At 47.3% G+C, this 26480-nt stretch overlaps 1 protein-coding gene across 1 annotated transcript in view; it reads right to left on the bottom strand.

The window, feature by feature from the left end:
• Positions 1-20783: 20783 nt before the first annotated feature.
• The window catches only part of Pi3k21b (phosphatidylinositol 3-kinase regulatory subunit alpha), a 33570-nt gene continuing 27873 nt past the window's right edge, over positions 20784-26480 (bottom strand). The window contains exons 6-14 of the mRNA XM_078193302.1: positions 26113-26298; positions 25134-25262; positions 24498-24705; positions 24190-24414; positions 23705-24029; positions 23312-23559; positions 23056-23232; positions 22688-22942; positions 20784-22494 (exon numbers count right to left, since the gene is read on the bottom strand). Coding sequence (XP_078049428.1) covers positions 22287-22494; positions 22688-22942; positions 23056-23232; positions 23312-23559; positions 23705-24029; positions 24190-24414; positions 24498-24705; positions 25134-25262; positions 26113-26298 — 1961 coding nt within the window. The 3' untranslated portion in view covers positions 20784-22286. The remainder of the gene's footprint in view (positions 22495-22687; positions 22943-23055; positions 23233-23311; positions 23560-23704; positions 24030-24189; positions 24415-24497; positions 24706-25133; positions 25263-26112; positions 26299-26480) is intronic.

The raw sequence follows: 26480 nt of genomic DNA, 5'->3' as shown, positions 1-26480 counted from the left end.
TGTGTCACGTTACGTTGTATTACGCTGCGCGGCCCGAAAACACACTCGACGACGCGCGCGTGCTCACCTTTTCGAGCGTACTACCGGGCCGAGACCGCGTCGCCCACGGTGTCCCGACGCCCAATGACGACTACGCCGCACCGCGTTAGACCGACAGCCGCGCGCTCACCACCCTCCCACCCCTTCGACAACCCCCGTTTTCTACCTGCGAGAGCGAGTCGGAGCGACTCCCTACCCGACAACTTACACGCGATAGTTTCTGCGCGAAAGTGTGCGCGTTCCCAGCGTTCCGAAGCCTGACGAGAGAGCACCCCTGCTCTCTCTGTGTGTCCATGCACACACACACACACACAGACACACGCGCGCGCGGTGGTGTACGGGCGCGCACACGTACACACCTGCCCGACCCTGCATCCGTGTTCCATAGACCTGCATCTATGCGTGTTCACCTGCGCCTGCACCTGTACGGCCTGTATGTACGCGGAGAGCTGTACCTGCTCGTGTCCTTGCACGCGACGCTTCAACCGTGTGCGCAACCACCCCCGCAACAACCACCCCGCGCTCGATCCTGCCCCACCGCTTCGCCGTGCCTGCCGCTCGCTGGCCTCCCGGAGGCCGACTACGAGTTCAGGTGCAACTCGGCTCGCAGGGAAACCGTGCACCTGCAACGACCATTCCTCGCGGAGAGGCTCGCCGCTCGCTCGCTCGCTCGCTACGGCTACCCTCCTCGACGGTCCGGTGTCTCCGCGTTTCCTACCCAAACCCCCGCGCCGATCCGCGGATCGATCTCCCCTCTCTCTCTCTCTCTCTGCCGCGTGTACACGTGTTTCTTTTTACTGCGAGATCGGTTCGGTCGATTTATCCGGCCCGCGGAAAATCGAGCGGCGCCCTCCTTTCGACGGACCCCCTCCGACGGAACGGTCCGAGCTTGTAAACGACGTGTGCGCGACTGCCCTGCTTTTATGGATTTGCGGGATTTGATCTTCGGTGCGTCGCGCGACGGGGATGATTGGCAGTGTTTCCGGGCTCGGATGTGTTCGATAATTGATCGCGACAGGACGGACGAATTTACCGTTTTCAAACGGACAGTTTTCGGGGACTGGTTTGTTTGGTATTCCTGTGCTGTTTCCATTCTTGATTGTCGGCGTGCACGGAGATGAGTGGAGTGATCGGGGGTGTCTTGTCGCGGCGGTAATTAAAGAGACGCGTATGTTGGCATTTAACTATATTATGTTGGAATATAATTAATTGATGCCCTTTATTACACTTTAACGAGTGCGACTCGTGATGAAAATTACTAGGAATAAGTTATTAAGTTGTGTTTTTTAAAATTGGAATGAAATTCTTTATTGAATTTTGGCACGGAATAAACATTAATTTTCAGTTTCTTTTCAAAAGTTATTACAATTAAAAAATTTCTCATTGCAGTAAGTTTAAAGAAAATGATACGTCAAGGGGTTTTATATGATGTAATAGTATATATCTGTGTATTTATATGATATCTATAATTTAGTATAATATATGTGTGTTATAACAATATGCAATCGATATTTAGTGTTCATGAAAAGTCACCCTATGTTCCAGTGAATAAGACTTACGTCGGATCTATTTGTTAAAATTATTGCGCACGCGAATGATGCTCGAGATTGCTCTTAACTTTGACATGCTCTTCTTAGCAATTATTTAAACTCTCACATTAAAAAAGGCCCTGTAATCATCCTTAAAATAAAACTCATTATAGTGTCTTTCTAAGTCACAATTCACTACTTCGTATAACAAATCGAAACACAGCTTTAGATTTGACAGATCCAGTTGTTGATCCATTGTTGAACCTTGCGGAGCCTATTAAAAATAAACGCAGCAATAATCTTGATATTGGAAACCAATACTTAATTTCAAACAGCTGTAAAAGCGATGACACATTGCTAAAAGTTTCGAATCTGTTTCGATTTACCCTCAGGGTACCTCTGATATTTTTAACCTCTTTAGGGATGAATCTTTATAGTAGGGAACAATCTATTTAATTATTTCTTTTTTATTTATTATCCATCGCATTTCATTCGAAGAGATTTTGTTCATATTTTGTTGAGATTCTGTAGCGAATTTTCAACTAATTCTCACTTTCTTTACATTTAATTTAATTATAATTTTAAGAAAACTGAATGTACAAATATGTGGCAGTATTACTGGAAGGGTTAAACCATCAAAGAATCGAGAGATTGAAAAAAAGATTTATATGACAAGAAAATGTTATTGAAAAATCGAGTTTTCCCGAATCCGTAAATGATTCGAACAAAGACGATTTTATCGAAATATTGAGAGAAAATAACTGCGTCAAGAAAGTATTGTTGAAAAATCAAAGTCAACTTAATCCGTAAATGGTTTGAACAAAAACGACTTTATCGAGATATTTAAAGAAAATATCTACATCGAGAAAATATTCTTGAAAAATCAAATTTAACTAAACATGCAAATAGTTTGAGCAAAGACGACTTTATCGAAATATTGTGAGAAAATATCTGCGCGAAGAAAATATTGTTGAAAAATCGAACATTTCGAAATGTGTGAATGGTTCGAGCAAAGACGACTTTATCGAAATATTGTGAGAAAATATCTGCGCGAAGAAAATATTGTTGAAAAATCGAGCTTTCCGAAATGTGTAAATGGCTCGAGCGTGGATATTACCTGGCGCGGCACGCAACAGGAGCGCAATCAAGAAAAACGTTAGGATCAGGCGATGGGAACCTCGAGGTAACCCGATTGCGTCTAACTGGCGCTTTCCTCGTGTTACGCCGGTCGACCAGCTGGCGTTCGTGTCTTCGCTCGTTCACGGTGTTCCGGTGTCCCTGATTTGCCTAATGCAACGTAACGCAGGATGTTACACGGGTCCCCGTGCCAGGCTGCGACCAAGCATCCAGAGCTAAGACGGCTCATTAGGAGATAAGCTTTCTGGGAAAGTGATCGCCCGGCCGATCCGCGAGGCGTTTTACGGCCTGGGAACGACCGTGGGGGGTGCCGAGCAGACGCGTGTCCCTCGTCCGGGCGAGCTTCGATTTTATTAGCCCCTTCCGCGAAAGAATATTCATATTCATGAAACCGATCGGACGCGCGCACCAGCCACGACACGCTTGTTCGATCCCGGGAACACCGCCGCGTTTACACCTGTGAGAGACCTGGTCCCTCGCAAGTTCCGCAAACGTATGCGCTACACGAAGTGAGTCAAAGGCTATCAAACGCTTCGCCCCGGAAACGGATACTGGTCGATACGATGTTAATCGGGTCTCGTAGTAACGTTACGAAAGTTTTACGGAAGTCTCTCCTTACTTTATTAATGCGGTTCTATATTCCAAGATAATAATTATCAATAGAAGGATTTCTGGCGAAAACTACCCTTTGAGGATCTCTTAATAACTGTTTTAAAATTCTGAGAAAAATATTCTAAACGATGCTAGTTCGCAGCTGTCTTTTCGCTTTTATTTCATCTAAATATCTTAAGTAATAATTGAGAAAATAGAAAGTAAAATTAAAAGAAATCTTTCCTTATTTTATTAGCGTGGTTTTTGATTCCAAGATAATAATTATCAATAGAAGTGTTTTTGTTAAAAACTACCCTTGGAGGATCTCCCGATAACCATTTTAAAATTTTAAGAAAAATATTTTAAGCGAAGTTAGTTTCTCATTTTTATTTCATCTACATGTCTTAAGTAATACCTGAAAAAACACAACGTAAAGTTATTTCTTTTCAACCACATATAATTTGTACGTCGATCTATCTTCTAATTTTCTTAGGCATTTTAATTCGATTAACTAAAATCCTTCAACTTCAAGGAAAAGCTGACGAGAATATTATAAATATATAATAAAGAATATTGACAAAAATCTGCCAATAAAATTATAAATCACCCTAAGCCTTCACAGTTATATCTTCGTCGAAAATGTCAGGAATTTCAGATTTAAAAATTCATTTCTATTTCCGAAAAATTCATTTCCATTTCCGAAAAATTCATTTCCATTTTCGAAAAATGCATCTGCATTTTTGAAAAAACGCATTGAAAGTGTTTGTCGTCGAAGCCGAGAGTCTTAAAAGAGTCGCAGGGGGTGGTGAACCGGACGGTTCGCGTCATGCACCTTCCGGGAGCAATCCGGCGTGCAATAATGCATTTTTGCCATACCGGGGCGCGCATTAATGCGGCCGATACTCCCACACGCGGCCTTTGGCGTACGTGTCCGCACGTGTTCGGCCGTGTAGCCGCGCCCGCGCGTCGCAATTGCGCTCGTATGCATTGCGTGCATCTTATCCGTAAGTTCGGCTCGGGCCAATATTGGTGTCCGTAGTTATTGCGGCCGGGCTGTGTACGTGGCTTCCGGTCGGCACGTATTCGCCCGTGCGTGCGCTTGTGCCCTAGCCTCCGTGTGTGTGCGTCTCTCTCTCTCTCTCTCTATAGCGCGCGCGCGCGGGTGTAACACGACGCCGTTGCCGGTTGCACGGCAGTTCGTGGAAGCGGCAAGGTACGAGCGGATCCGAGGGATTCCGAACCCGAGAGCCGAGCCCGAGAGAGTCTCGGGTAAACGGGGGGTTGGTCGGGGGTTGACCGAGCGGACAGCCCGCCAACGACCCTCGTTCCTCGTACGCGCGCCGTTCCTGACCTCGTTTCGCTCGGTTTGTCGAGGTCGGTTACGCGGAAATACCCGCCGGGCCCCGTCCGACGGATACACCGCCGGCCGACACGACACCGCGGCGAACTGTCTTAACCCTTAACTGTTTTGTCGCGTTACGACTCCCCTCACGGTTCGCCGGCGATCCCCTTGATCCCGGGGAATATACCCTCTCCGGAGGAACGCGCGGCAGACAATCGTGAACCGACGACGCTCTCTCTCTCTCTCTCCCTCTCTTCGTCTCCGTCTCGCCGCGTCTCCGATTCCCAATCCCGTCTACGTTTCGATGTCCGTGCTTTGCCAACTGCTCCGGAGATTTCACCGCGGTGGGATTCGCGGCGCGCGCGAAACCCCGGGACCCCCGCCGTGTAACGACGGATTCCGTGATGCCGGTCCAGAAATTCGGGTCGCCGGAACTATGTTGAAATAATTGGCCCCGAATCGACGGCGACGCGTGATCGATAAGCGGAAAACGGTGCGCGGTGGTCGGAGATCCGGATCTCGACGGCTCCTAGACTATTCTATCCATCTCTTCGTGTCCCAAGACTTTGAAGAACCAACAACGCAATGTCCTTCGTAACGTCCGGCGGCGAACCCGCTCGCTCTCCCGGCTGACCCTCCGATCGCAGCGGATGTTCCAAAGTTGCGAGCGCCCCGTTTGAATTCGACGTTCTCGGTAGCCGGTCTTCTACATCATTGATACACACTGGCGAGGGTCAAAGCGCGCCTTTTAAAACGCGGTTATTTTTTGAAAACTCCAATCAGTTCGTTACTCTTGCCGAGAGGCGGCCGCGTAAATGATTAATCCTGCCGTAGCGTGTGATTGGGAGGCATGACCAATATAAACGATTTATTTCCAGTATTTCGGTGATGTATTTGTTCTTCTTTCGGTTTTTATAATTTTAGTAATAGTTTATTTATATTTTTCTAATAAAAATTCCTAACGCAGTGTATTGTATACTCAGCTTTAGATTAACAAGTATTAGACGAAGGAAGCAAAAAATACTGTCGGACGTAAAAAACCGAGAACGTGGCGCGCTAAAATAGAACGAAACAGTCTGAATAATAAAAAAAAAAAAAACGAGCGACCTTCCGTTAACGGATAATTCCGTTCCTCCGAAGAAGAAGAGTTTTTTCTTCGGCGACGGTGCTAAACTTGAGATTCTAATTAAAACGTCTCGTCCGACGAGCGGCGTTGACCCGTTTCCGAAACGTTCCCGCTGTCGAATATAGATCTCGCGAGCGGCGGACCAGTTAACGGAATAAAACGGAACGGGGCTCGTCGGTGACCGGCTCCGGGCGTTTCCAGTATTTCCACGACGGGCAATCTTGACTAAAAATCAATGAGAGCCGATGCATGGCCGGGCTCGTTTCAGCGCCCCGCGACCGGCCATCAATATTTCATCGATCCATCATCGTCACTCTCCGGCCGGCTGCAAATTTTAACAAACGCGAGAGCGCGTTTAGGGAGCCTCGTACTTTCCGGGTCCTTTAAGCATCCTTTAACCATCCCGCGGATGGTTATGAATAAACGATCGGCGGCCGAAGTTGGCCGTCGAGCCGAAAAGGAGAGCACTAAGCGCGCGAAGTTTCGGGGGTTGCGCCCCGTTACGTCGCGCCGCGACGATATCCCGGCCGATGGGGCTGCCGTCGCCGGACGCGTTATCGACCGTGAATCAAACATTATCAATTAGGAAGAGCGATTGCCGGAATTCACGGGGCGACGAACGATCCAGACGCGAAACGACAAACACTGTTACTAATTTCCTGCGCGGGCATTAACGAAAATTCAATATCCCGCCGAGGCGGCGAAAAACGCGCACACCACCGGCTGCATAATTCTCGCGGGGCGAACTGCGTTTCAATGCATGCGTTCTCTTAACGTTGGATTTGTGGAAAAGGAAAGATTTACGCTCAGATATATTATATATTTTTTCTAATTTTGAATAAGTATATATAGTGACATATTAATTGACGTATTAGTATATCTTATTGTAGCACTTTACCGACCGGTTGTTCGGCCCTAAACATTTTCATATTCTCATTAAACAATATTTACCTGGTCTGTTTTATTTCATTTTGTTTGTTGTATTCGTCGCGAAAGGTATCTATCTTCAAAAAATTATATAATAATATGGGATCTTGCTTGTTTCAGTAATAGGTAAGAAATAATTAGTCTATAAAAAGCCAATTTATAGGCTGCCGGTCGGTAAAGTGTTAATATTATATATTATTATATAGCAATAATAAAGGTACGACTTTAACGTAAATGTACATCGTTATTAATAATGCCACATAACTGAAGTAAGTAATTAAAAATTGAAGTAACGAAAACGAGATTATCGCGTGCTCTTGCTATATTCATGAAGAACACATCGATTCAACCATTTCTAACAATAATTCCTAAATGTACTTTCACAATTTGAATAATCGAAAATTAAAAAAAATTAACGATACGTTATTTTAATGTTACGTTTTTGTGAATCTAGCGTTAAATCCGCGATAAATAAATAAATAAATACCGTTCCAAGATAAAAGGAACAGTTCGTCGTGGTTTTGTCTGCGTCTACGGTCATCTTGCCGCAGTTGATTGCAACTCGTCGATATTTCTGTTCTCGCATCAATAAACCATGTGCCAAAGTCTCGGTGATGTACTCGGTGATTCCTTTGCGAATCACAAAGTATCGCCAGCCTATAGTCACGGTTTCCTAGCTATGAAGAACGATCAGAGAAAAACAGAAAATCAATTCTTCCGTGCAATTCGACGTAATCGCATGTCGTACACCGAAAGATGCAAGCAATTTCGTGCATACGACGATAGATGAGAGTATATAATTTAATTTCTTCGATTATCCGAATTATTATTACACAATCCAATTTTCAGAGGAGAGTAAAACTGTTTCTCGGTTACAGAGACAGATTTGATCTTTATTTATTTCTGCAGGAAATATTTCTCTCTTACTTGTTTTAATAATAGAGAATTCTATCATGGGATGACCGCATAATAGAGATACTACTGGACTCTAAAAAAATTATATTCTGAAAGGATTAAAATTCTTAGTTGTCAACGAAAGCGTCGAAAGCAACGAAAATATCTTCATAAAAGTGATCATCCAATTTCTCGAGAATAATAAAACTGTTCCTTGGTTAAAGTGACAAATTTAATCTTTATTTATTTCTCTGTGACGTGTTTAAACAATAGAGAATTCTATCATGAAAAGACCGAAAAATCAAGATTCTACTGAACCCCGAAAATAAATAATAAAAATGATATTCTCAAAGGCTTAAAATTCGCAGAGCTTAACGAAAGCATCTCTAGCACGAATATCAAAAACGATCCATCAAAAACGATCAACGAATGAAATATCAGTTCGCTTACGGTGAAAATACACGCACGAAGCGATCGACCGAGTCAGGGTGCATAACAATCGACTCATGATGCAAGCATAATCGAGTCAATCGTAATCGTTCGAATAATCCACACGGCACCAAAAATCAGAAGCCGGAAACAAATCCGTTCTTTCGGCGCGCGGTCGCCGTTGGAAGACGACACAAAGGGTTAAGACGTTGGAGAGCGGGCCGCACGCTCTGGCGGACAATTATGAGGATGCTAACGAGTCGGTCGGTTCGAGTAGTAAAGCAAAATTGCTGGTCGGACGGAACGCTCGGAGAGTAGGTAGAACAAACCCGGCGCCGTTCGGACCCCGCTGTACACTCGTCGGTGGAAGTTGTACGATGGTCAAACGGACTACGTCGGTTTCCCGAGGAGCACCGGTCAGCACTTACGCGAATAATCAGCCGAGGAAGTTCCGCACACCTCATTGCCGGGGATACATAAGCGGATTCTTAAACTGGCGGAGTTAATTAGGATCTAGTGGAGCCACGATGGACGCGTTCGCGTTCCGCGCAAATAATTATTACCGGCTCTTCCATTTCCAGATTCATTTTATCTCGGAGAAAAATGTTTGGTGTTTAATGATTGATATTATTCCTATTAATTTTCGAGGAATCTTCAATTTTCACATCTTTTTGCTTTTCCCTTTTTAATAATCACGATTATTAAATTTTATAGCACAATCTATAACTACCCTTACAGAGATAAATAACAGGGCTGAAATTTTGCACAGATGAGTATTGTCTTGGTCAGCTACCGAATGGTACAAAGGTCATTGAAAAATCTCTAAGGGTAGTTTAATACATCTTAATCGACTAGACCCTCTCCGAGGAAAATATTCTCTCATGGTATCAGGAATTTGAGAAAAAAATAAGTCATTTTAACCGCGTTAATATCACTGTTAAAAGAGCATGCTAATCTATCGAGCAGGCCAGCAACGATCGACCCCGTCGAGAATGAATTCTCAAGCCCGAGCAAACAATTACGTCGCCGCCAGGAGAAACCGTGCGCCGGAATCGCCGCGTATAATTTCGTTCGGAAACGTTCGAACGATTGCCAGTTCCGTATTTTTTCAGGAAATCATAAGCGTCCGAACGCATACGGCGGTGCAGCGTGATTAATGCAGAGTCTCGCTGGTAAATCGACTGTTCCAGACACGGAATCGCAACGAGGCGGATCGGGCGCACGCGAGCCCTCGCCGCCCGGACAGGGTTGCAAAGCCGGTCGAAATTGCGGGGTCCGAATCCGTCGGTGAGTTATCGGCCTCGGAATTGCGGATCGTGAAAAGAAAACCGTGAGAATCGCGTGACGCCGCCGAGCCGCGCATACCTGCCACGGAAACACACTGTTGCAGCCGGCGTAGAGGCGAAAAGGTTGAAAATCGGTCCCGATCGTGTGTGCCCTTTCTACGCGCGCGCGGCAACAACGGGTTCCCGATTGGCCGTGTGTGCGTGCGTGTGTGTGTGCACCGTCTAGCGAGCTTGCGCGCCGCATTGCACGGCTGAAGTCGAGTCATTATGCAGGTACTGCCTGTCACTTCTACTCACCGTAACCGCAGACCGACGTTGACTATCGTCGAGTTCCCTATGCATCCGGGCTCTCGACGGTTTCGTCGCGCCCGATACCCGGCGGTAAACCGCTGAATATATTACATCTCGTTTAAACTTGATTTCTAATGCACCCCTCCCGAAGTGTCGGGACACGGCTACACTGATTCATGAAAATCATCCAGTCCGGGCGCGGGGAACACGTCACACGTCAAATATCCAGTTGTATTCGACGGCTCGCAATTGCAACCGATGCGGCAAATCTAGCTGCAAACCTCGATCGCTTTTGTGCGAATAAAAATTTTCATAATATGTATAAATATCATATGGATAATATTATACAAATATAAATCTTATTTTATCGTTTCAATTTTTGTAAAATTACCAGGTCCTTCTCTGTAATGATTAAAAGTGTTCTTATACGTCACTGGCAACACGACTGTTAATAAATATATTAAATAAAAATAAATAACTATACAGTGTTACCTAATTAGTGTTACCTTTGTCCAAAGGTTCGAGACGTTAGTTGACTCACCCTGTATTATAATGAGAACTAGCGTTCAAGAAACGTGCTTTTACCTTTACTTAGACACCATTGTTTTATTCTGCTTACCGCCAGGTGGTCTAAAAGTTGCAGTTGCTCAGCTGAAACAAAAGGTATGGAAAAGATGGAATGCATTGTGATAAATGAAAGTAGGGATTGAAGTGTTAATTTAGGTATTTTACTGAACAGTATCCGACAGGAGATTTTGGATCTTGTTTCCAATTGGAAGGACTGTCGGACGTGTTTCGGTAAAGGGAGAGGAGAGACGGTTGCACGGGCTGAAATAAAAAGCAGACGAGAGACCGTCAAAATGTTATAAGTAAAACATATTAATCATATGCAAATATAAATGGTTTTACATGGTCGAACTACCAAATTAACGGTACAATATGAGGATGACCGTCGCGCGAAAAAGCGAGTAAACATTCACGCATGTCAACCGCCGGTGTGTCCATACACTTGAGAGACGCTGAATTAAAAACGGAAATAAAAGGAGATCGTGTTCGAAAACTCGTCCTTTGTAGTTTACGGCGTGTCCCGATCCCATGGGAAGAAAAACTCGCGCGAAACGATACTCGCCCGATGCACCGATAAAAAGTCCGCCCTCTCGCGGCGAGCGGATAAAAATTTGTTGTCCGCGAGGAGTATCAAACGCTTGCTCCCTCGGTTGCTCGCGAATCTCGAATGTCAAGCGCTCGCTTTTTAAAATAGAACCGATGACCGACAGATGGCCTTAACCAATCGCAACGACTATCCTACGCGGTAAAATTATATTCGCGTTCCTCGAACGGATTTGTCACCCTCGAACGGCGGCGCTCGCCGCGACCGAATCTTTTCGATGGTCTCTGTGATCGAAGGGGAATAAAAGCTACGCGAACGAAAGGAAAACAGAGGGCTAAAACAGGCTTAAAATCAGCCGTACGTTCCGATTGCACCGAGTCCGTTTTACCTGCAAGCAAACGCACGAAGTCAGGTCGGGGGCCGTTCAATTAAAACCTTTTGCAATTCTTTGTAGCGGCGTGCACTTTCAGCCGCGTGCACGCTCAATCACATTGTACGCGCGGGATCAGGACCCCCCCACCCCTCCCCCCCAGACCCTTGAGAAGCAGAGGACGACTCGGCCAGCCCGATCTCGAGTGTCTCTTTCTCTCTTAAATCCTACAATTTCGGGGCAAACGCCTTACCTAGTCGGCGAATGCACAATTTGCGTACGATAAATCTTTCATTTTTTATTTTTCTAGAGACCAATTAAATCGACGATACTCGTGAAATGCGCGCGTCGCATGGATTTGGGCCGGTTGTCGGTAGCAACAACGCCGGCGCCCACTGGGAGTAAATAACACAGGTTAGAGATTCAAGTTGATTTTAATTTGCTGAGCGGGTAGGATGTCTCTCCCAAAACTGTAGGATCTATTCACAACATTCACAAAACTTCGCCGTTCGCTTTTACTTCTCGCGATCAAACACAATCCGCCTCGCACACACCTCGAACGCTCCAGATTTTGACACGCGCGATCGTGCACGCTATGCTCCGAACATTGTACAACATTCTACTGTCAAATTCGTGCGATGAAACTTTTTTTAATTTTTCGTGAGATCGAAGTTTTTCAAAGACCGAATATAATTACGTGCGAACAATTTTTGAAATACTGAAAGGGGAGTCTTTTAGCCTTTTTGTGGTCGTATCAAGTTTATACATAGGTCTTGCTAATTGGAATTAACTTTATTTCAATAAACAGTAATACATGTTATGCAAAATTAAGTAGGAATAATGAAATTTATTAATTCTTTTGTATGGTTCAGATATATGTAATAGAATGATATATTTTAATTTTATGTAAGAGAAGAATGTATAATATATAAATGTCTGATAATATAATAAATAAATGTTTGAAAATATAATAAATAAATGTCTGAATATATAATAAATAAATGTCTGAAAATGTAATAATAAATGCCTGAATAAATAGGATAAAAATAGAAAGACGACTGAGAAGGGTTAATCGGGACAAGTTTGGCGTAATCGCGTGTGTCAAAACCTGAAATTCGGCGCGATCTTCAGACCTTTAAGAAGCGCAGGACGACTAGTTAAGGCACGTGACCGGCCAGTCTGAATCTCGAGAACGCGGGTTCGAGTCCCGCTTGCCCGGTTCCCCCATTTTTCTAAAATCCCACATATGTATGTACGCTCGCGTGTGTGTCGTATTTTTTGTAACGTTGGAAACTGAACTGTGGCCGGGGAGCTGAGACGCCACGCCCTTTCTCCGCCCACTGGCCACGCCTCTAATAAAAAGATCGAGCAAAAATGCAACTACAACGCGACGCAGCAAAGATGTGACACTTCGACATCTCCCTCCTTGACTTGCTTTTGCACCTATGATGTCCCAGATCCCTAAATCAGGGCCAATATTATGTTAAGATCGCTCCGAGGGCCACAAGTTCAACTTCCGTCGTGTATCGTGTACGTCTTTAACTCCCGAGTTCTTGTATCTCCTTCCTCCTCTCTCTCTCTCTCTCTCTCTCTCTCTCTCTCTCTCTCTCTCTCTCTCTCTGTCTCTATGTATCACGTGTAGGCTCGTGTATGTGTGTACTTTGTGTAGATGCGTGTGTATAGATATATACGTGTCTCTGTGTGCCTGCACATATATAGATATATAGGTACATACCATAGATCGTTCTAAGATCGAGCATGCCACGGCGCACGCATCTTACACGCGCGTGCACCGTTAATATATGATTTCCTTTTTTCTTTTTCTCATCTCTTTATCTCGTACTTACGATAATAATATTATACTTTACATGCACAAACAAAAGTTTTTTTTATCACAGTGGGACAGCATACATTCGTTTTAATAAACGTAAATATTGTGTATCGATATCCTTCCGGTTGTCTCCCAGCATTTCGGTCCCCGCCCACCCCGAGATCCCACCCCGAACCCCGTGCCCCCATCCCCCCCCCAACCCCACCCCTCCCAGTCCCACCCAAGTAACGCGTTCGAACGAACGTTTAGTTGATGATCCGTTGATTACAATCGCCTTGCAGCAAACCGCACACACCGCCCATGCTCGTCGCTCTCACACACATACACGCACAGATCTACGCCGACATACAATTTTTGCGATCTCACACGATCCGGACGATCGAGAAACAAATGAACGGAAAAGCGATTAACGAGACTGGCAAGGATCCAAATGGACGTACACACGATTCTGTCGGCCGGCGAACACGTTCTCGAGACGATATCTCTTTCGCACCGCCGCTGGCGTCTCCGGTTTCGAGCTCCGTTACTCGTCCGATCGTAAGCGCTGCGTTCTACTATTTAAGTCCCATATCAAAATTGCACGAATTTTACAAAACCGAGCGATCGCAGCGATTTTTAATCTAATCCAGCCTTCCCTCCGCAACGTCGTGCGAATGTTAAAACTACGGAGAGCCTGGCATCTACCTCGTTCTCGTTTACCGTAGACGAGTCTCGTCTCATGGGAATAGAAATCGCGACCCTACGGGGGTCGGACGACGTCGACGCCGCGGACGAAGGGCTGCAGCTTCGATCTGTGCGATCGATGGAACGGGGGGCGTGGATCGTCTCTAGACCGTGTTCTCGCGTACGCGGTTCAAAGATAGACGGTCGAATCGATCGGCCGCGGCTGCACGGGCGCATCTCTTGCAACCCGCTTCCGCTTGGACGGCTCGGGCCCGGAGCTGGACAATATTTCTGTCGACCGACTGTGTTTCAAAGAGGCACCTCCCGCCCGAAGAGCAGCGGCGTTTCTAGTCTGCCGGATTTCCCCAAGTTCCCGGGGCAAAACGGACTTGGATCGATCGCACCGAGAATAAGCTGCGAACGATCGGCTATCTCTCGGTTTGTTTCTACGGCAGCGACACTCGGAGATTATGGGTTTTATTTTACGGTTGAACGATCGGCCCTGTTCGTTCTCTCACGGTATTATGGGATCTTGGGAGAAAAGAGGGAGCCGCTCACGGGGATTCGAGCCGGGAATTTTCCCGCGGCCGATCAACTTCCTCGAACACCCTCCCTTCCCCCAATCTCCATACACAGCTGTTATACTCGGTGGATCTCGATCCGGTATCATGAAATATCTTTCTCATCCTGTACAAATAAGAATCGATTCGAAATAATGTCCAACTCTGCGATCCGTCGCCGGCAAAAGGAGAAAACTGCGGTGAGCCGCGACCGTGTCGTGAAATCTGTGAAATCTGAGTCGCAACGTTGCGCATTTTTGTCGCATGAAACAGTTGTCGAGTCGTCGGAAGAAACGATTAGCTCTCGTTCTGGCCGCTGGTCGCGGCATCAAGGGAGACCTTGTTACGATCGGATCGTTAATGCCTAGGGTAACAATGTATATAATATATACTATATATGTATGTATGTATGTATATATTGGTCTACGGCGTCTCCGTTCCGCTTCTAATCGCTACCTCCTATCGGTGTGTCTAAAATGTCGCGGCCTCTCCCGCGAGACTCTCGAGAAAAGAGGAATCGAATATATATGTATATATACATACAGATCCGTGTTTCGTCGGTTTCACAGTTTTTTTTTTTAATAAGGACGTATGGTATCATCGCGTAACGCTTAAATTACTCGCTCCTTTGCCGCGGCGTCTCGTTTAGGTAATCGTTATTTCGCGTAGCATAGTAACTGGAACCTGAGTTTTGCATCCCCCCCTTACCCACCCGACCCGCACCAGGATAATACAGTATGGTCTGTCGCGTGCGGATATTTCTATGAACGCCGTATTGATATTGCTGCCAATAGTCGACAAAAAATTTTCGGTGCGTCCGGAAAAAACGTCGCGAGAATGGCCGCGCGCAGGAGATCGGCGCGCGTTTCCGGTTCCATGGGAAAATCGACGCGCGCCACGCTACGCGAATCGGTTCGCGCGCTACAAAGAAATTGTGTGCTCTCGCGCGCGTGCGTCCGCCCCGCCCCGTGTGCACGTGCGTGTTGATTATCGAATACAATTTGATTATCAGTGTTCTCGCTCGCGAAACTCTTGCTGCAAGGCTAACCCCGTCCTTTCCGCGGCGAGCGTACAGGAATATCTCACTAGATTAAATCGTCTCTTATCACTTTTCGTCGTCGCCGACGCATAAACTCGGCGCCGAACCGGCACCGTACAAATCCTCCCGCCTCCTTTTTCACTCGTAAACTCCTTCATCGAGCCTTGCTCTCTTTCTTTCTCTCCCACTCTCTCATTCCCTTCCATGCTCTTCTCTTCCCTTCCGTTTCACGCATCCGTTTAACATGTACAAAAGCTAAGGCAACTTTTACACCGTTGTCCACCCTCCTCGACTCCTCTCCCTCTCTCTCTCTCTCGAAATGCACTTCCGATCGCGGATGCAACGAGAAACGCGTTCGTCGACCGACCCTCCCTTCGGTCTCCTCGAGCGCCGCGGGATTGAGAAGAGAAGTCTCTGCACTCCCACTCTCGATCTCGAGGAGCTCGGCGCATTCGGCACGTTGGAACTGGGCCTGGCGGATCTCTACCTTCGAGACGCGTCTCGAGCGTTTTCAAGTCGCAGAAGTTTTGGGGACGAGGACTCGCAGCGGCCTCGCAGAGGAATGTTTCGCCCGGAATCTTTTTACGTGCGTGGGAACACCGAATTCCACGATGAGCAGTCTGTGTCAATGCGTTTCGTGCGACTCTCGACGCTACGATTCGCGATCCTGCCGTGTTCCAACGTGCCGATCCCTTGCCTTCGAGTGGAGAACCTAGGCGAGGCAAGGGATCGATGAAGAACAGTCGCGCGGAGACGAAAGGCGCGGAGCCGATCGGGACGCGAACATCGTCGAGAGAATGCGCTACGTTCTTGGACTCGATCTCGCGGTAGAAGACGTTCCATTGGACCGGGCCTGCCGAGAAGTCCACGTTTCTGATCCCGAGTCGCTTCTTGCCTCTCTTCCCGTTCGTAGAAACGAGCTGTCCACCAGCTCGGATATATACACCGTGGATGCAACTGGTTCGTCGTGCCACGAAAAACCGCCGGGGACACGCTTTCGTTCCCCGGTCGGCAAAATACAAAAGTGCCGCGGACCGCGCGACACGGGTCCCGCGATTATACCGATCGTCGCCGGAGCCGACGACTGCGCCGGCTCGGCTCTCGCGATCACCGGTTCGAGGCGAATCAAGTCCAACTGCGCTCGGATCGTTCGTCGGAACGATCGCGTTCGGGGAATGGCGACTATCGGAGACAAAGGTACACTGAAATTTCCATAAAGTCACTCGCAGTTTGAGCTTTCAATGCAATTCATTTTTTATTCGATTCCAATTAGTTTGCGATTCGTGATGGTATCGTTCTTTTTTTTTTTATTGCAACACAGTGGTTTTCGAGATGCTAAGGAGCAGCCGGAGCAGCTCGTTCTCCGAGCCCTCGTATTGGCCGGCACAGCTCGCCGCCATCTCGCGGACGGTGACAATATTAAACCTCGGGTGGAAATGCGACGCTAAGGGACTAGTAGAGTGTGATGCTAATGGGGGATTGCTGTTCTTTAACGCTGGAACTACCGGACGAGTGATAGCGTCTCGCTGGCGCGCATCGTTCGGGGGGGATTTCAGGTTTTTTGTATTCGTCGTACAATAGTCGTACAAAATCGGAATAAATGCAACCACGTTGCATCTCTAATAGTACGGGACATTACCAGTAGTTCTAGTGTTAACGCTTACACTGCGGAGCTCTATGTAGATTCACAGTTAAACTAACTATTTCGTGTGGGACTGTATGAATTTTTATTATTCAGTACCATATAAATTTCTCGGCGTTCGCGTACGCTATGGACGAATAAAGATCCGCAGTCTGGTGGTGCGCCAAAAAAATGGCCCTATGGAAATTTCGAGTACTGCATTATATTACAGAGATAGACGGTATCGTTTATATTAATTTTTGTATTTATACACTGTGCTGCATAGTTCCATATCGTAGGATTTTAGGAATATGGGAGATCTCGTTCTGGAGATCATCGACTGGCCAGCCACGCCCACGAAGCTCTAGCCCCTCCCAACGACATGGAGAAACTTCCTGAATGCCGGGACTCGCGTCTTCGTCTTCGTTTTCGCTCACACTATTCTTCAGAGGACCATAATCGTCACACTGTAACCTAGGTTGTGGATACAGATTGTCCTTTGGGGCGCTGTTCCGCCTCCGTGAAAGTCCGGAGCAACGAAACCACGCCCCCGAGTCCAAATTCCGGTCAGTTATTGCGTGGCTTCTCGTCTCCGTGTCTTTCTGTCTCAGTGCTGGAGGATTTTAGGATAGAGAGGGGACCAGGCTACGTGAAATGAGATCGTCGACTGGCCAGTCGCGTGCCTTAACCCTAACCATCCGATTCTCGGTAGCTTCTTTCTCCCGCGCTTCTCAAAGGTCTGGGGGGTCCCACAAAATTGCATCGAATATTGCCTCTAATTTCTGACAAGATCATAGAATACACCCTCTCTCTCTCTCACGCTTATATAAAACAGACGATCATCATCATTCAAAGCGACAATCTACGTTCTCCTCGTCCAAACCTCGAACTGCTCTCGCTCCAATCAACGTCCCGAGAGCGCGCGTTCTCATTGCGACATGATTACAGTTATTTTTTTTTTTCGTTGGACATGATTTACCCCGAACATGGATATTCTCCCCACTCCCCCGCTCGAGCATCCAGCATCATCTCCCGCCAATTCGCAACCTTTCGATGCTCGAAACTCACCGTCTAAACCACCTGTTTCCGTCCGTGCGGACACGCACGCGATTCCATCGAAACCGTGCCGTTTTCGTCGCGGAACGGCTGCGCGCAATCCCGAACCGATTCCAATCGAGCGATGCCAAGTCGAAAATTCGCTCGGCCCCGAAAATAGCCCGGTGCGTCTCACTCGGTCGTCGATCGCGCGAGCCTCGCCGATCGCGTGCGGCATCTTCAAACTATTCCGCCGCGGTCACGTGGCCGGCGAGACTCGTCGCGACAGGCAATTACATATCACGCTTTTTAAGATATATAATATATATGTATATATATAACATACGCACGTATATATTATAAATAATCAATTAAAGGTTTGCTTTCAAAGTAAGTAAAAATATATAGATATATATATATATTTTTTTCCCCTTCCTTCCTTTTCTTTGTTTTTCTTGCTGGTACTCCCCTTCTCTCTCTCTCTCTCTCTCTTTCTCACACTCGCTCACTCTCTATCTCTTTCTCTTTCCACCTCGCGCTTTTTTCCAATGCAATTTCATATCTTTTACTTTATATTGCGCGGGTACACCTGCGTGAAAACTCTGTTTTTTCGTGTGTGGGTGTTGGTGTTAGGTGTGTCTGACGCGCCACGCCGTTCCGACGACGAGGGCGAGCGTCGAGGCTCGAGGGCGACGGCAACGAAAGAAAGACGGCCGCCCAATGGAAAAGTGTGTATCCGAGCCCGAAGAAACAAGGGTCTACAAAAAGTGTGCTGATGTGTGTTCAGTGTTTTTTTTATTTCGATCAGATAAAATGTCGTCCGGCTCGTCGAGTATCTTGCACTCGACTCGTCTCTTTCTCTCTCTCTCTCGCTCTTTCCTTCTTTTGCTCTGCTATGTATGTGTGTGGGTGTGTTTTGCGCGCGGAAATCTCGCGCTCCGATATTCGAAACGGGGCTACCGCGCAGGCCCCGCTTCGCCGGAGCTTGGTAACGCGCGACAATTGCGCCTTCGTCGTCGGATCGCCCGTGTCCGCATCGAATTTTGTGAATCCCGCGACTATAGAGCAAGCGACGCTACGTCGGGGTGCGCAGAACTCGAGGATAAGGTAGTTTCTGGAAGAGAAAACAGGAAACTCTCGATTCTGGCGGAGGTATCGTAGAAATTGAAACGAGAACGAGGCCCTCGGGGGCAATCGGAAGCGCTCCCAGGGTAAAGAGCTCTAGCGAAGGCCTGGTCCAGATCGGCAGTTTTGCGGGTTATTACGGGAGACTAGAACCCCGAGTGTTCTAGCGGAATGGGGAAAATAAAAAACATGGTACTTACGAGTTATATTTTTAGGGGACGCAGAATCTAGGCCAGGCATTCGATAAGATTGCCCCTTGAGGCTCCGTCGGAATCTAGAGCAACGAAGCCACGCCTACGAATAGCCTCCTCTTGCAAAATCGAGAGTTCCCTCCGCCGCCGACGTTTGTCCCCCCCGACGTTAGAGCGCTCACCGCCTCGCCTGCTCTACAGTACTAACAATTGCGACGTCGATTCCAACGTGGCTCCGTCATTACCGCGAAACTAATGCGCGTGTCCGCGCAACCGGGAGCGACGTCGGAATCGAGATCCGTTCGGATAAAATATCGCCCGTTCAACCGGGCGTGCGAAAGTTCGCGGACACGCGCGGTCCGACGGCATTTTGAAAAAAGAACGATCGAATACTGCACCGGCACGCGATCGGGCGAACGCGAAAATCTAGAAGCCTATCGGCGCCAGGGCACTTAATATCTCTTTCGTATAAAAAAAACTAAGCTACCTAAACCTACGGTAATTCGAAGCCTTTAGGATGAGCAACGAGCCTTTCCATTTCCGATAACCGAGTCTCCTACCCCCCCCCCCCTCCCCCACCCCCACCCCCCAATAACGCGCGCGTCAAATCTCGTCGTTTCTCTGTCACCCTATTATGCGCGAAGAAAATCTAGTACTTTTAACGATAGAACAATCAATAATTGTAATAAAGAGAATGCTCGGCGTTGCGACGCTCGCCCCTTCCAACCCCGAGAGACCTTCTCTCACCCGTCCGATCGTCTTGCATCCGTATTTTCCTGACTACGGGGGCGTGGATCGCGAAACCACGAGCATCGGCGAGACAACTTCCTGTTCCGTCTACGAACCCCGTCGTCGCCTCCGACCGCGGAAACGGCTCCCGCACTCGGTACACTTTTGCGATTACGACCGCGTTGTAATACACAAAATTTCCCGAGCGGATCGCCGCCCGCGACCACCGTGCTCGCAACGCTTCCGAGAAGCCGCCCGGACATCACGCGAGGAAGTCGATCTCGGTCGTGATCGTGGCCAGCGATCGCCGCCGCCTTTGAGATCATTCGAGAGTAATACGAGTTCCGATCTTTCGAGTGAGCAAGACCGAACCTCCTACGGACGGTTCGATCTTCGAGGGTGTGCAACGACGAGCCAAAGTGTGTCGCAGGGGATGCGAAGAATAATAAATATAGTACGATCGTTCGATGTCCCCTCCCCTAAACCGCACGCCTTAACGGAATTCGCGGTATGTCGGCTGGCCTCTGCGAAATTAAAGGCTGACATACACCGCGAACGTTACAGTGGAGGCGCAAACAACTCGCTGACCTAATCAGGCTTCGTTAGCACGCGTTCGGGAGCCGGACTCTCGCCTGCGAGACACTCTGGCACGCCCGAAACACTATGGTAGCCGAAATTGATAAAGCGACTATCATCTAATGGAATCTCGAGGTCTCTGGCAACGGTCGGAAGGGGCGGGGCCGCGGCGCGCAACTTAGATTCCGATGTATAAAAGAGAACTACCGATCGATTCGAACGTACGAAATACACGAACAATAAAATTACGAACGACTGTTGGCGCGTTCGCGCCGTGAACGCTAACGAAACTCGTTTCACTCTTCTCTCACTCTCTTTCTTTCTTTCTTTCTCTCTCTCTCTTTCTCTCTGCTTCTTCCTACGAAAGCACAAATATCATTTAAAAAAGCGATTGGAAAACGAATAGACACGATATTATCCTCCTCATAGGCAATCCGAAATCACAGACAAATACATTTGCTTCTCGAGAAATAATCTCTCCGCGTGCGAACTCCACGCGACACGCGTACAGCCCTCTGGCACAGCACTTCGAAATCTAACGTATAAAAAGGTCGGCCACACCGCGCGCACCTCCGCGGCTATCGTTTTTCGTTGTGACGAGTTCCCGTCGAGATGGAAGAGGACAGGTGCGCGGCCACGTTCGAGACCGGCCGATCGCTCGAGGAACAGGGCAGAACGGGCCGAAAACCGCCGCCTCGTCGCGTCCCGCGGATCGACGGCATTACGCTACGAGAATCATTGTAAATCGCTAGAAAAAACGTTTCGCGTTTCGCGCATATCCGGCGGGGCTCGTGCACCTTGCGACGTTGCTAATTATACTCTAATATCACTGTTTGAAGATCTTACACGACGTCGACCACGGTCGCAACGTGAAACGGTGTGCGCCCGCGCGCGTACAAAATCCGAAGGTGTCTAGAAAATCGCGCGAACCGTCGACGAGGAAACTCCTTTCTTCCACCCGTGTTCCACAGTTTTTTCCCGCTTCTGTCCTGTTCCTCTAGGATCGCTGAGTTCCCATCAACTACCCTGATTGCCAATCCCGAAGTAGTTTCTTTTTCCTTTCTTTTTTTCTTGAGCGGAGTCAGACTTGTGATTCGTCCCTCCTCTCCCCCATGCGACTTCCTTCGTCGAACTCTGTGTCTGTAGGACTAGATACATGCCTCTGCTGTTCCGACGTATTCGATGAAAATGTTTGAGAACTAAACCCGGAAATTTGCCGGCACTCGAACGGCTCTTCTTCTCTGTCGCGGAGAACAAACCGACGCGGGCTTCTCGAGAAAAACCGTGCTTCCTCTTCGTATCTCTCACTCATTCCGTACGTGTCGCCTCACACACGCACGTACCGGAGTTTTGTTCCGAGTTGACCGTCGACAAGACCCGGCTAGAAGGCCTGCAGACCCTGAGAGACTAATTGAAAAACCCTAAACGCGCCACATGCGCTCGCAATTATTATATCACTATGCATCATTCCCGAGGAATACTCCCTCTAAACCTCCCTCTCGCTCTCTCTTTCTTTCTCTCTCGCTCTTTCTCTCTTATAAAAGCAGAACGATCAATCGTCGATTTGCCGCGTGCGAAAATATTATGCGGTAACGATCGCAACACCTCTCGGGGAATCTCTCACCGTCGCTCTCGAAGAGGAGCGGATCCGATGCGCGCGGATTTTGTTCGTACCCGCAAAGACCCGCTCGCTTGTACGCGCTAGCATCGCTGTCGGAGAATGATCACCGGTGGCCGAGAAACGAGCGACGGCCTTACGTGTGCGGCATATAATGCTGGTTCTCGAGGGAATGCGAAAACTGCAGCTGGTTCTGCGCGTGGATCTGCATCTGCAGCTGCATCTGCTAGGACTGCAACTGCGCCAATGCCGCCTTCGAGGCGAATGCCGGATACGCAAGGGTCGTGTTGAGGCTCTCGTTATGTTCCTCGAGCGAGTTCTGAGCGTAGTGTAGCACCAAGTGTTTCAAACTCTTGTGGATATTGTACGGTTCCGCGAATCCGAAACCGCGCTCCGTGCCGTATATAATGCAATGGTTCACGGTGCCATTGCACCTGCAACAGAAAAGACGAGGCCATGAATGATTAGTGGTATTTGAATACCTCCAACATTTTGCACTCGGATAGTGCCTACAAAAATATCATGTCTTTAAATCATTTTGACAGCGCGAATTTTGTATTTTTTTTGTCGCTCTACAGTTACCGTATATTAGTCGAAGAGATAAATGATTCGTATGTAGATACTTACATGATAGATAATGCGTACTGCCCGGTTCTTGACGTTCGAACAAGGAAGGTGCCATCGCATCGGTCGGCAAGCAAACGGTCCGCATCGGTACGGGAACACTCGAGAGAAAGCCACGTTTTCTCGTCGGAATGGACTTCAAGGTCGACCTCTTGGAGATCCCCGTAACCCGCATCGCCTAACACCGAATCCGAGACCGAATGGTTCGACACAAGCTGGTTTATTTTGTTTTGCTTTATGCCGTTCTTCTTCAGCCATCTGTAAACCGAAAATAGAACGCTCGTGAAACACCGTAGCCCCGAAAAAGAACCGTTTCCTTTCTTTTTCTCATTCTTTATACCACGACCGAGCGGGTATCAATGTATACGTACACATCATGCTTCTCCCTTTGCCGCACGAGCTGGAGGATTTCCGGTTTCAACTTCTGCATCTCCCTCTCTAGGGTTCTATTGTAAGCGATTTGCTCCTTCAAGCTACGGTCCAACTGTTCTTTGCTAACTTCTAAGCATTTCAGTCTTTGTTTCAACAATTCTGCGTTATCGGTTAAGCTGCAATCAAAAGAAGGTAACCGTGAGAACACGTTTCGCATTATTCGATTAAAGGCTAATTAAAAAAACACCGGCTCACGTTGATATTTCATGTGGTTGAGCTTCCTTTTGGAACTTCTCCTGTAACTTCATCTGGTCCTCGAACATTTTGATGGCCTCCGTAAAAGCTTCCAGCGCCTGACGCTTCAGCTGCACCTCGAAGGTCGTCCTATTGTACTGTTCCGAATACTCTTTGTACTCCGTTAACGCGTGCGACGTCTCCTTATCCAGCTCGACGAATTTTTGGATGACGTTTATCATGTCGGTGGTACTCGCGATCTCGTCATCCTGATCGACATACAAAGAAACAATTAATTCAAGAGTTTCATAAATCGTTCATTTATTAACCGATGGTAAGTATTTCGGGCATGCAATAATCAACAGATTGACTATCCATAAGGAAAGGATTAATTGACCCGGTGAGGAGCCTTACCTGTTGAAACCGGGAGATGGGGTACAGCAGTTTAATGTCCAGCGTGGAATTATACTGCGCCAGGGACCAATTCCTATAATGATCCACCAGCTCGATCACGGAATGGAAGTTAAACGGCTCCGAGAAGCCGTATTTGCCGTTGCGTTGACAGATCTTGATAAGCTTGTTGGTCCCGCCTTTACGCAATGTCAGAGTGTACTCGCCGCCCTTCGAAGAAGCGTCACGGACCAGGAAGGTACCGTCGGGGGAGTCTATCATCTTCTCGTTCACCTCGTCCCTCGTGATATCTCCCCAGTACCATTCGGCTTCTTGTAACGTGCGTGGCCTGCGAATACAAAACTTGTTTTTGAGAACCGAAAAGTTGACCGATAGATTATTAAGAAGGCCATTCTATTCTCAAACGAAATTACTTTAACTATAAATAACTTATTAACTATATAAAAATATACTATAAATTCTTCTTAAATGGAAAATATCCAACTCACCTGTGCTGTTGTTGTGGGTCCTTGTTCTCCAAACCCGACCGATCCATCGAGTTATCGTCTTCCAGCGTGCCGATCGGATCCAAAACCGCAAACTGCGGTCTAGAAACTTTCCTAGGAGGTAACTGCGGTGGGCTGGCAAACTGTGGCAATTTTTCGTTCCAGTCGCCGTGCAGCAACAATATCTCCATTATCCGTATGTGTGCTTCGATGTTATGAACGATTTGACTGCGGAGAAGAATAAACGTCAACGTTTAAATGCCGTTCGAATTCTAGTTAAACCATGCGAGTTCTATAAAAGTACAACTCACACGATCCGTTCCCATGGTGGCCTGAGGAAAATGTGGCACAGAACCTGCGTTAGGATCGTAGGCGGTTCCGTGTAACCTCTTCCGTACTGTAACTGGCAAATCCGACAGAAGTGAGCCATCAAATGGAAGAGGGTGCTACGGTGGTGATTTGGAAGCTCGACGACCAGCTGCGTCAAACGGGCCGCACACTGCTCGTCGTTCCTTATATCTGTAACGTAAAGAGACGATTCAGACACTCGACCTTCTGGCTGACTGTTCCGGGTCACTTGCGACCCCTGCATTCTTTCTACAATTCGTCTCTCAAAGCGTTCTACCGACGTGTATTAACGACTGATACTCTCGATGTATTTTTAGACGATCGCGGGCCAGAACACGACCATCGAAAAAAATAGAGATTTAACTCTTTGCCGTATCTAAGACTTTAAAGTGTTCGGGTTTTATGTAACGGTTTGTTAAGAACGAGATAAAAATAGAATTTTAACGATAACTCTTGTGGTTTATTTTTTATGATTATTTTTCTTTTGACGTTGACAGAAACGTGGTCAACCTATCCGAATAGTGGTCTTTTAAATGGAGGAGATAAACGGTTAAAAGGACTATATATTTATATAAAAATAAAATTACAATGATACTTACTCGACGCTTCTATAAACCTATCGTAAAACAGTACGGGAATCACAGGATCCGGCAGCTCGCGGAGAAACTTCTTGAGGACGCTCGCGATGCACTGAGGGGTGTAGGAATTCAAGTCGGCGTTGCACACATCTGTAACACAATGAACACATGTTTAAAACCGATCTAGCCGGACCAGTTAATTTCCTGAAAGAGCAGTTCTGATATTAAAAAACACACAATCTACCTAAAATAATTGTCCATGTCCTAATTGCTATTATAAAGCTACTTAAGCCTCGAAATTAGCCCACTTGCAACAATAGACTAAATTTTTCTGGATTGAAACAACTTCACGAAGGAAAGCTCGATAGTGTAATGATAATGGTATGCAAGTGACAAAAGAAATGAATGACCGCTACGGACAATGCTGTAGGAAATAATCGATAAGGCGATTATGCTAAATTTCTCCTCGCAATGCAAATAAGCGATTCCTAGACTGTCTTAAACTTCTTTTGTATTCGATCGGTTTCGTCACAAATGCATAAAATCCTCGCGGTTTGGTCATTGTTAAGAAAAAAAAAAGAACGCTTCCCCGACAGTCGAAGTTACATGCTAATAACCCGGGTCGCTGTTAGTTCCTCGACGAAATTCCCGGTCTCGTTTAAAGATCCCGGAGACTATCCGAGCTGGAGTCAAGGCCGATCCTCCGCGGCGATAAATTAACCCTTTGCACTCGATTGGTGACTCTGAGGCACCACTTAAATTATTCCGTCACCTTCTAAGATAATGTTTATAGCAACAGAGTTTAATTTTAGAAAAATTGTTAAACATGAAACTGTTGGTATGAATAACCAGAGTTAATTTGGTATGTATAAAATACACTTGGTCGCTTAAAATGGAAATATTGGACAGCAGAAAAATTATTTTAGATTTACGGTTAAAATCGCTTCGAGTGCAAAGGGTTAAAAAGCGAGCGCGTAGCATGGGGCACGATTCTTCTTACCTTCGTTCAATTTCTGTCGCAGCTCCAGCGTCTGCTCGTTAGGAGGGCTGCTGTGGTAGACTTTGTACAGGTCCAGAGTGCTGTCGGCGAACGCCTTCTCCTCGATGGCGCGGGTGCATCGTTCGACGAGGACCGGTGCGGCGCGTGCAGCGATGTCGAATTGCGCGCACAGCCCGAGCCCGAATACTGCAAACGACCGGTCAAATGATCTCGGGATCGGCGACGAGCGGGGCGACGAGAGAGGGCCGCGGTAACGAGGGAACAATACCGAACAGAATGGAGCAACGTGCGGAGAGATAGAGAGACGGGGGAGGGGAATGAGACGGGTCATTCTTGCGCGTGCCGTGCCGATCGTCGGCGGGGCGACG

Source organism: Augochlora pura, chromosome 10 (assembly GCF_028453695.1).
Source record: "Augochlora pura isolate Apur16 chromosome 10, APUR_v2.2.1, whole genome shotgun sequence".
NCBI classification, from domain to species: Eukaryota; Metazoa; Arthropoda; class Insecta; order Hymenoptera; family Halictidae; genus Augochlora; species Augochlora pura.
The sequence above is the reverse complement of the archived record's forward strand: the minus strand, read 5'-3'. Positions and strand labels throughout refer to the sequence as shown.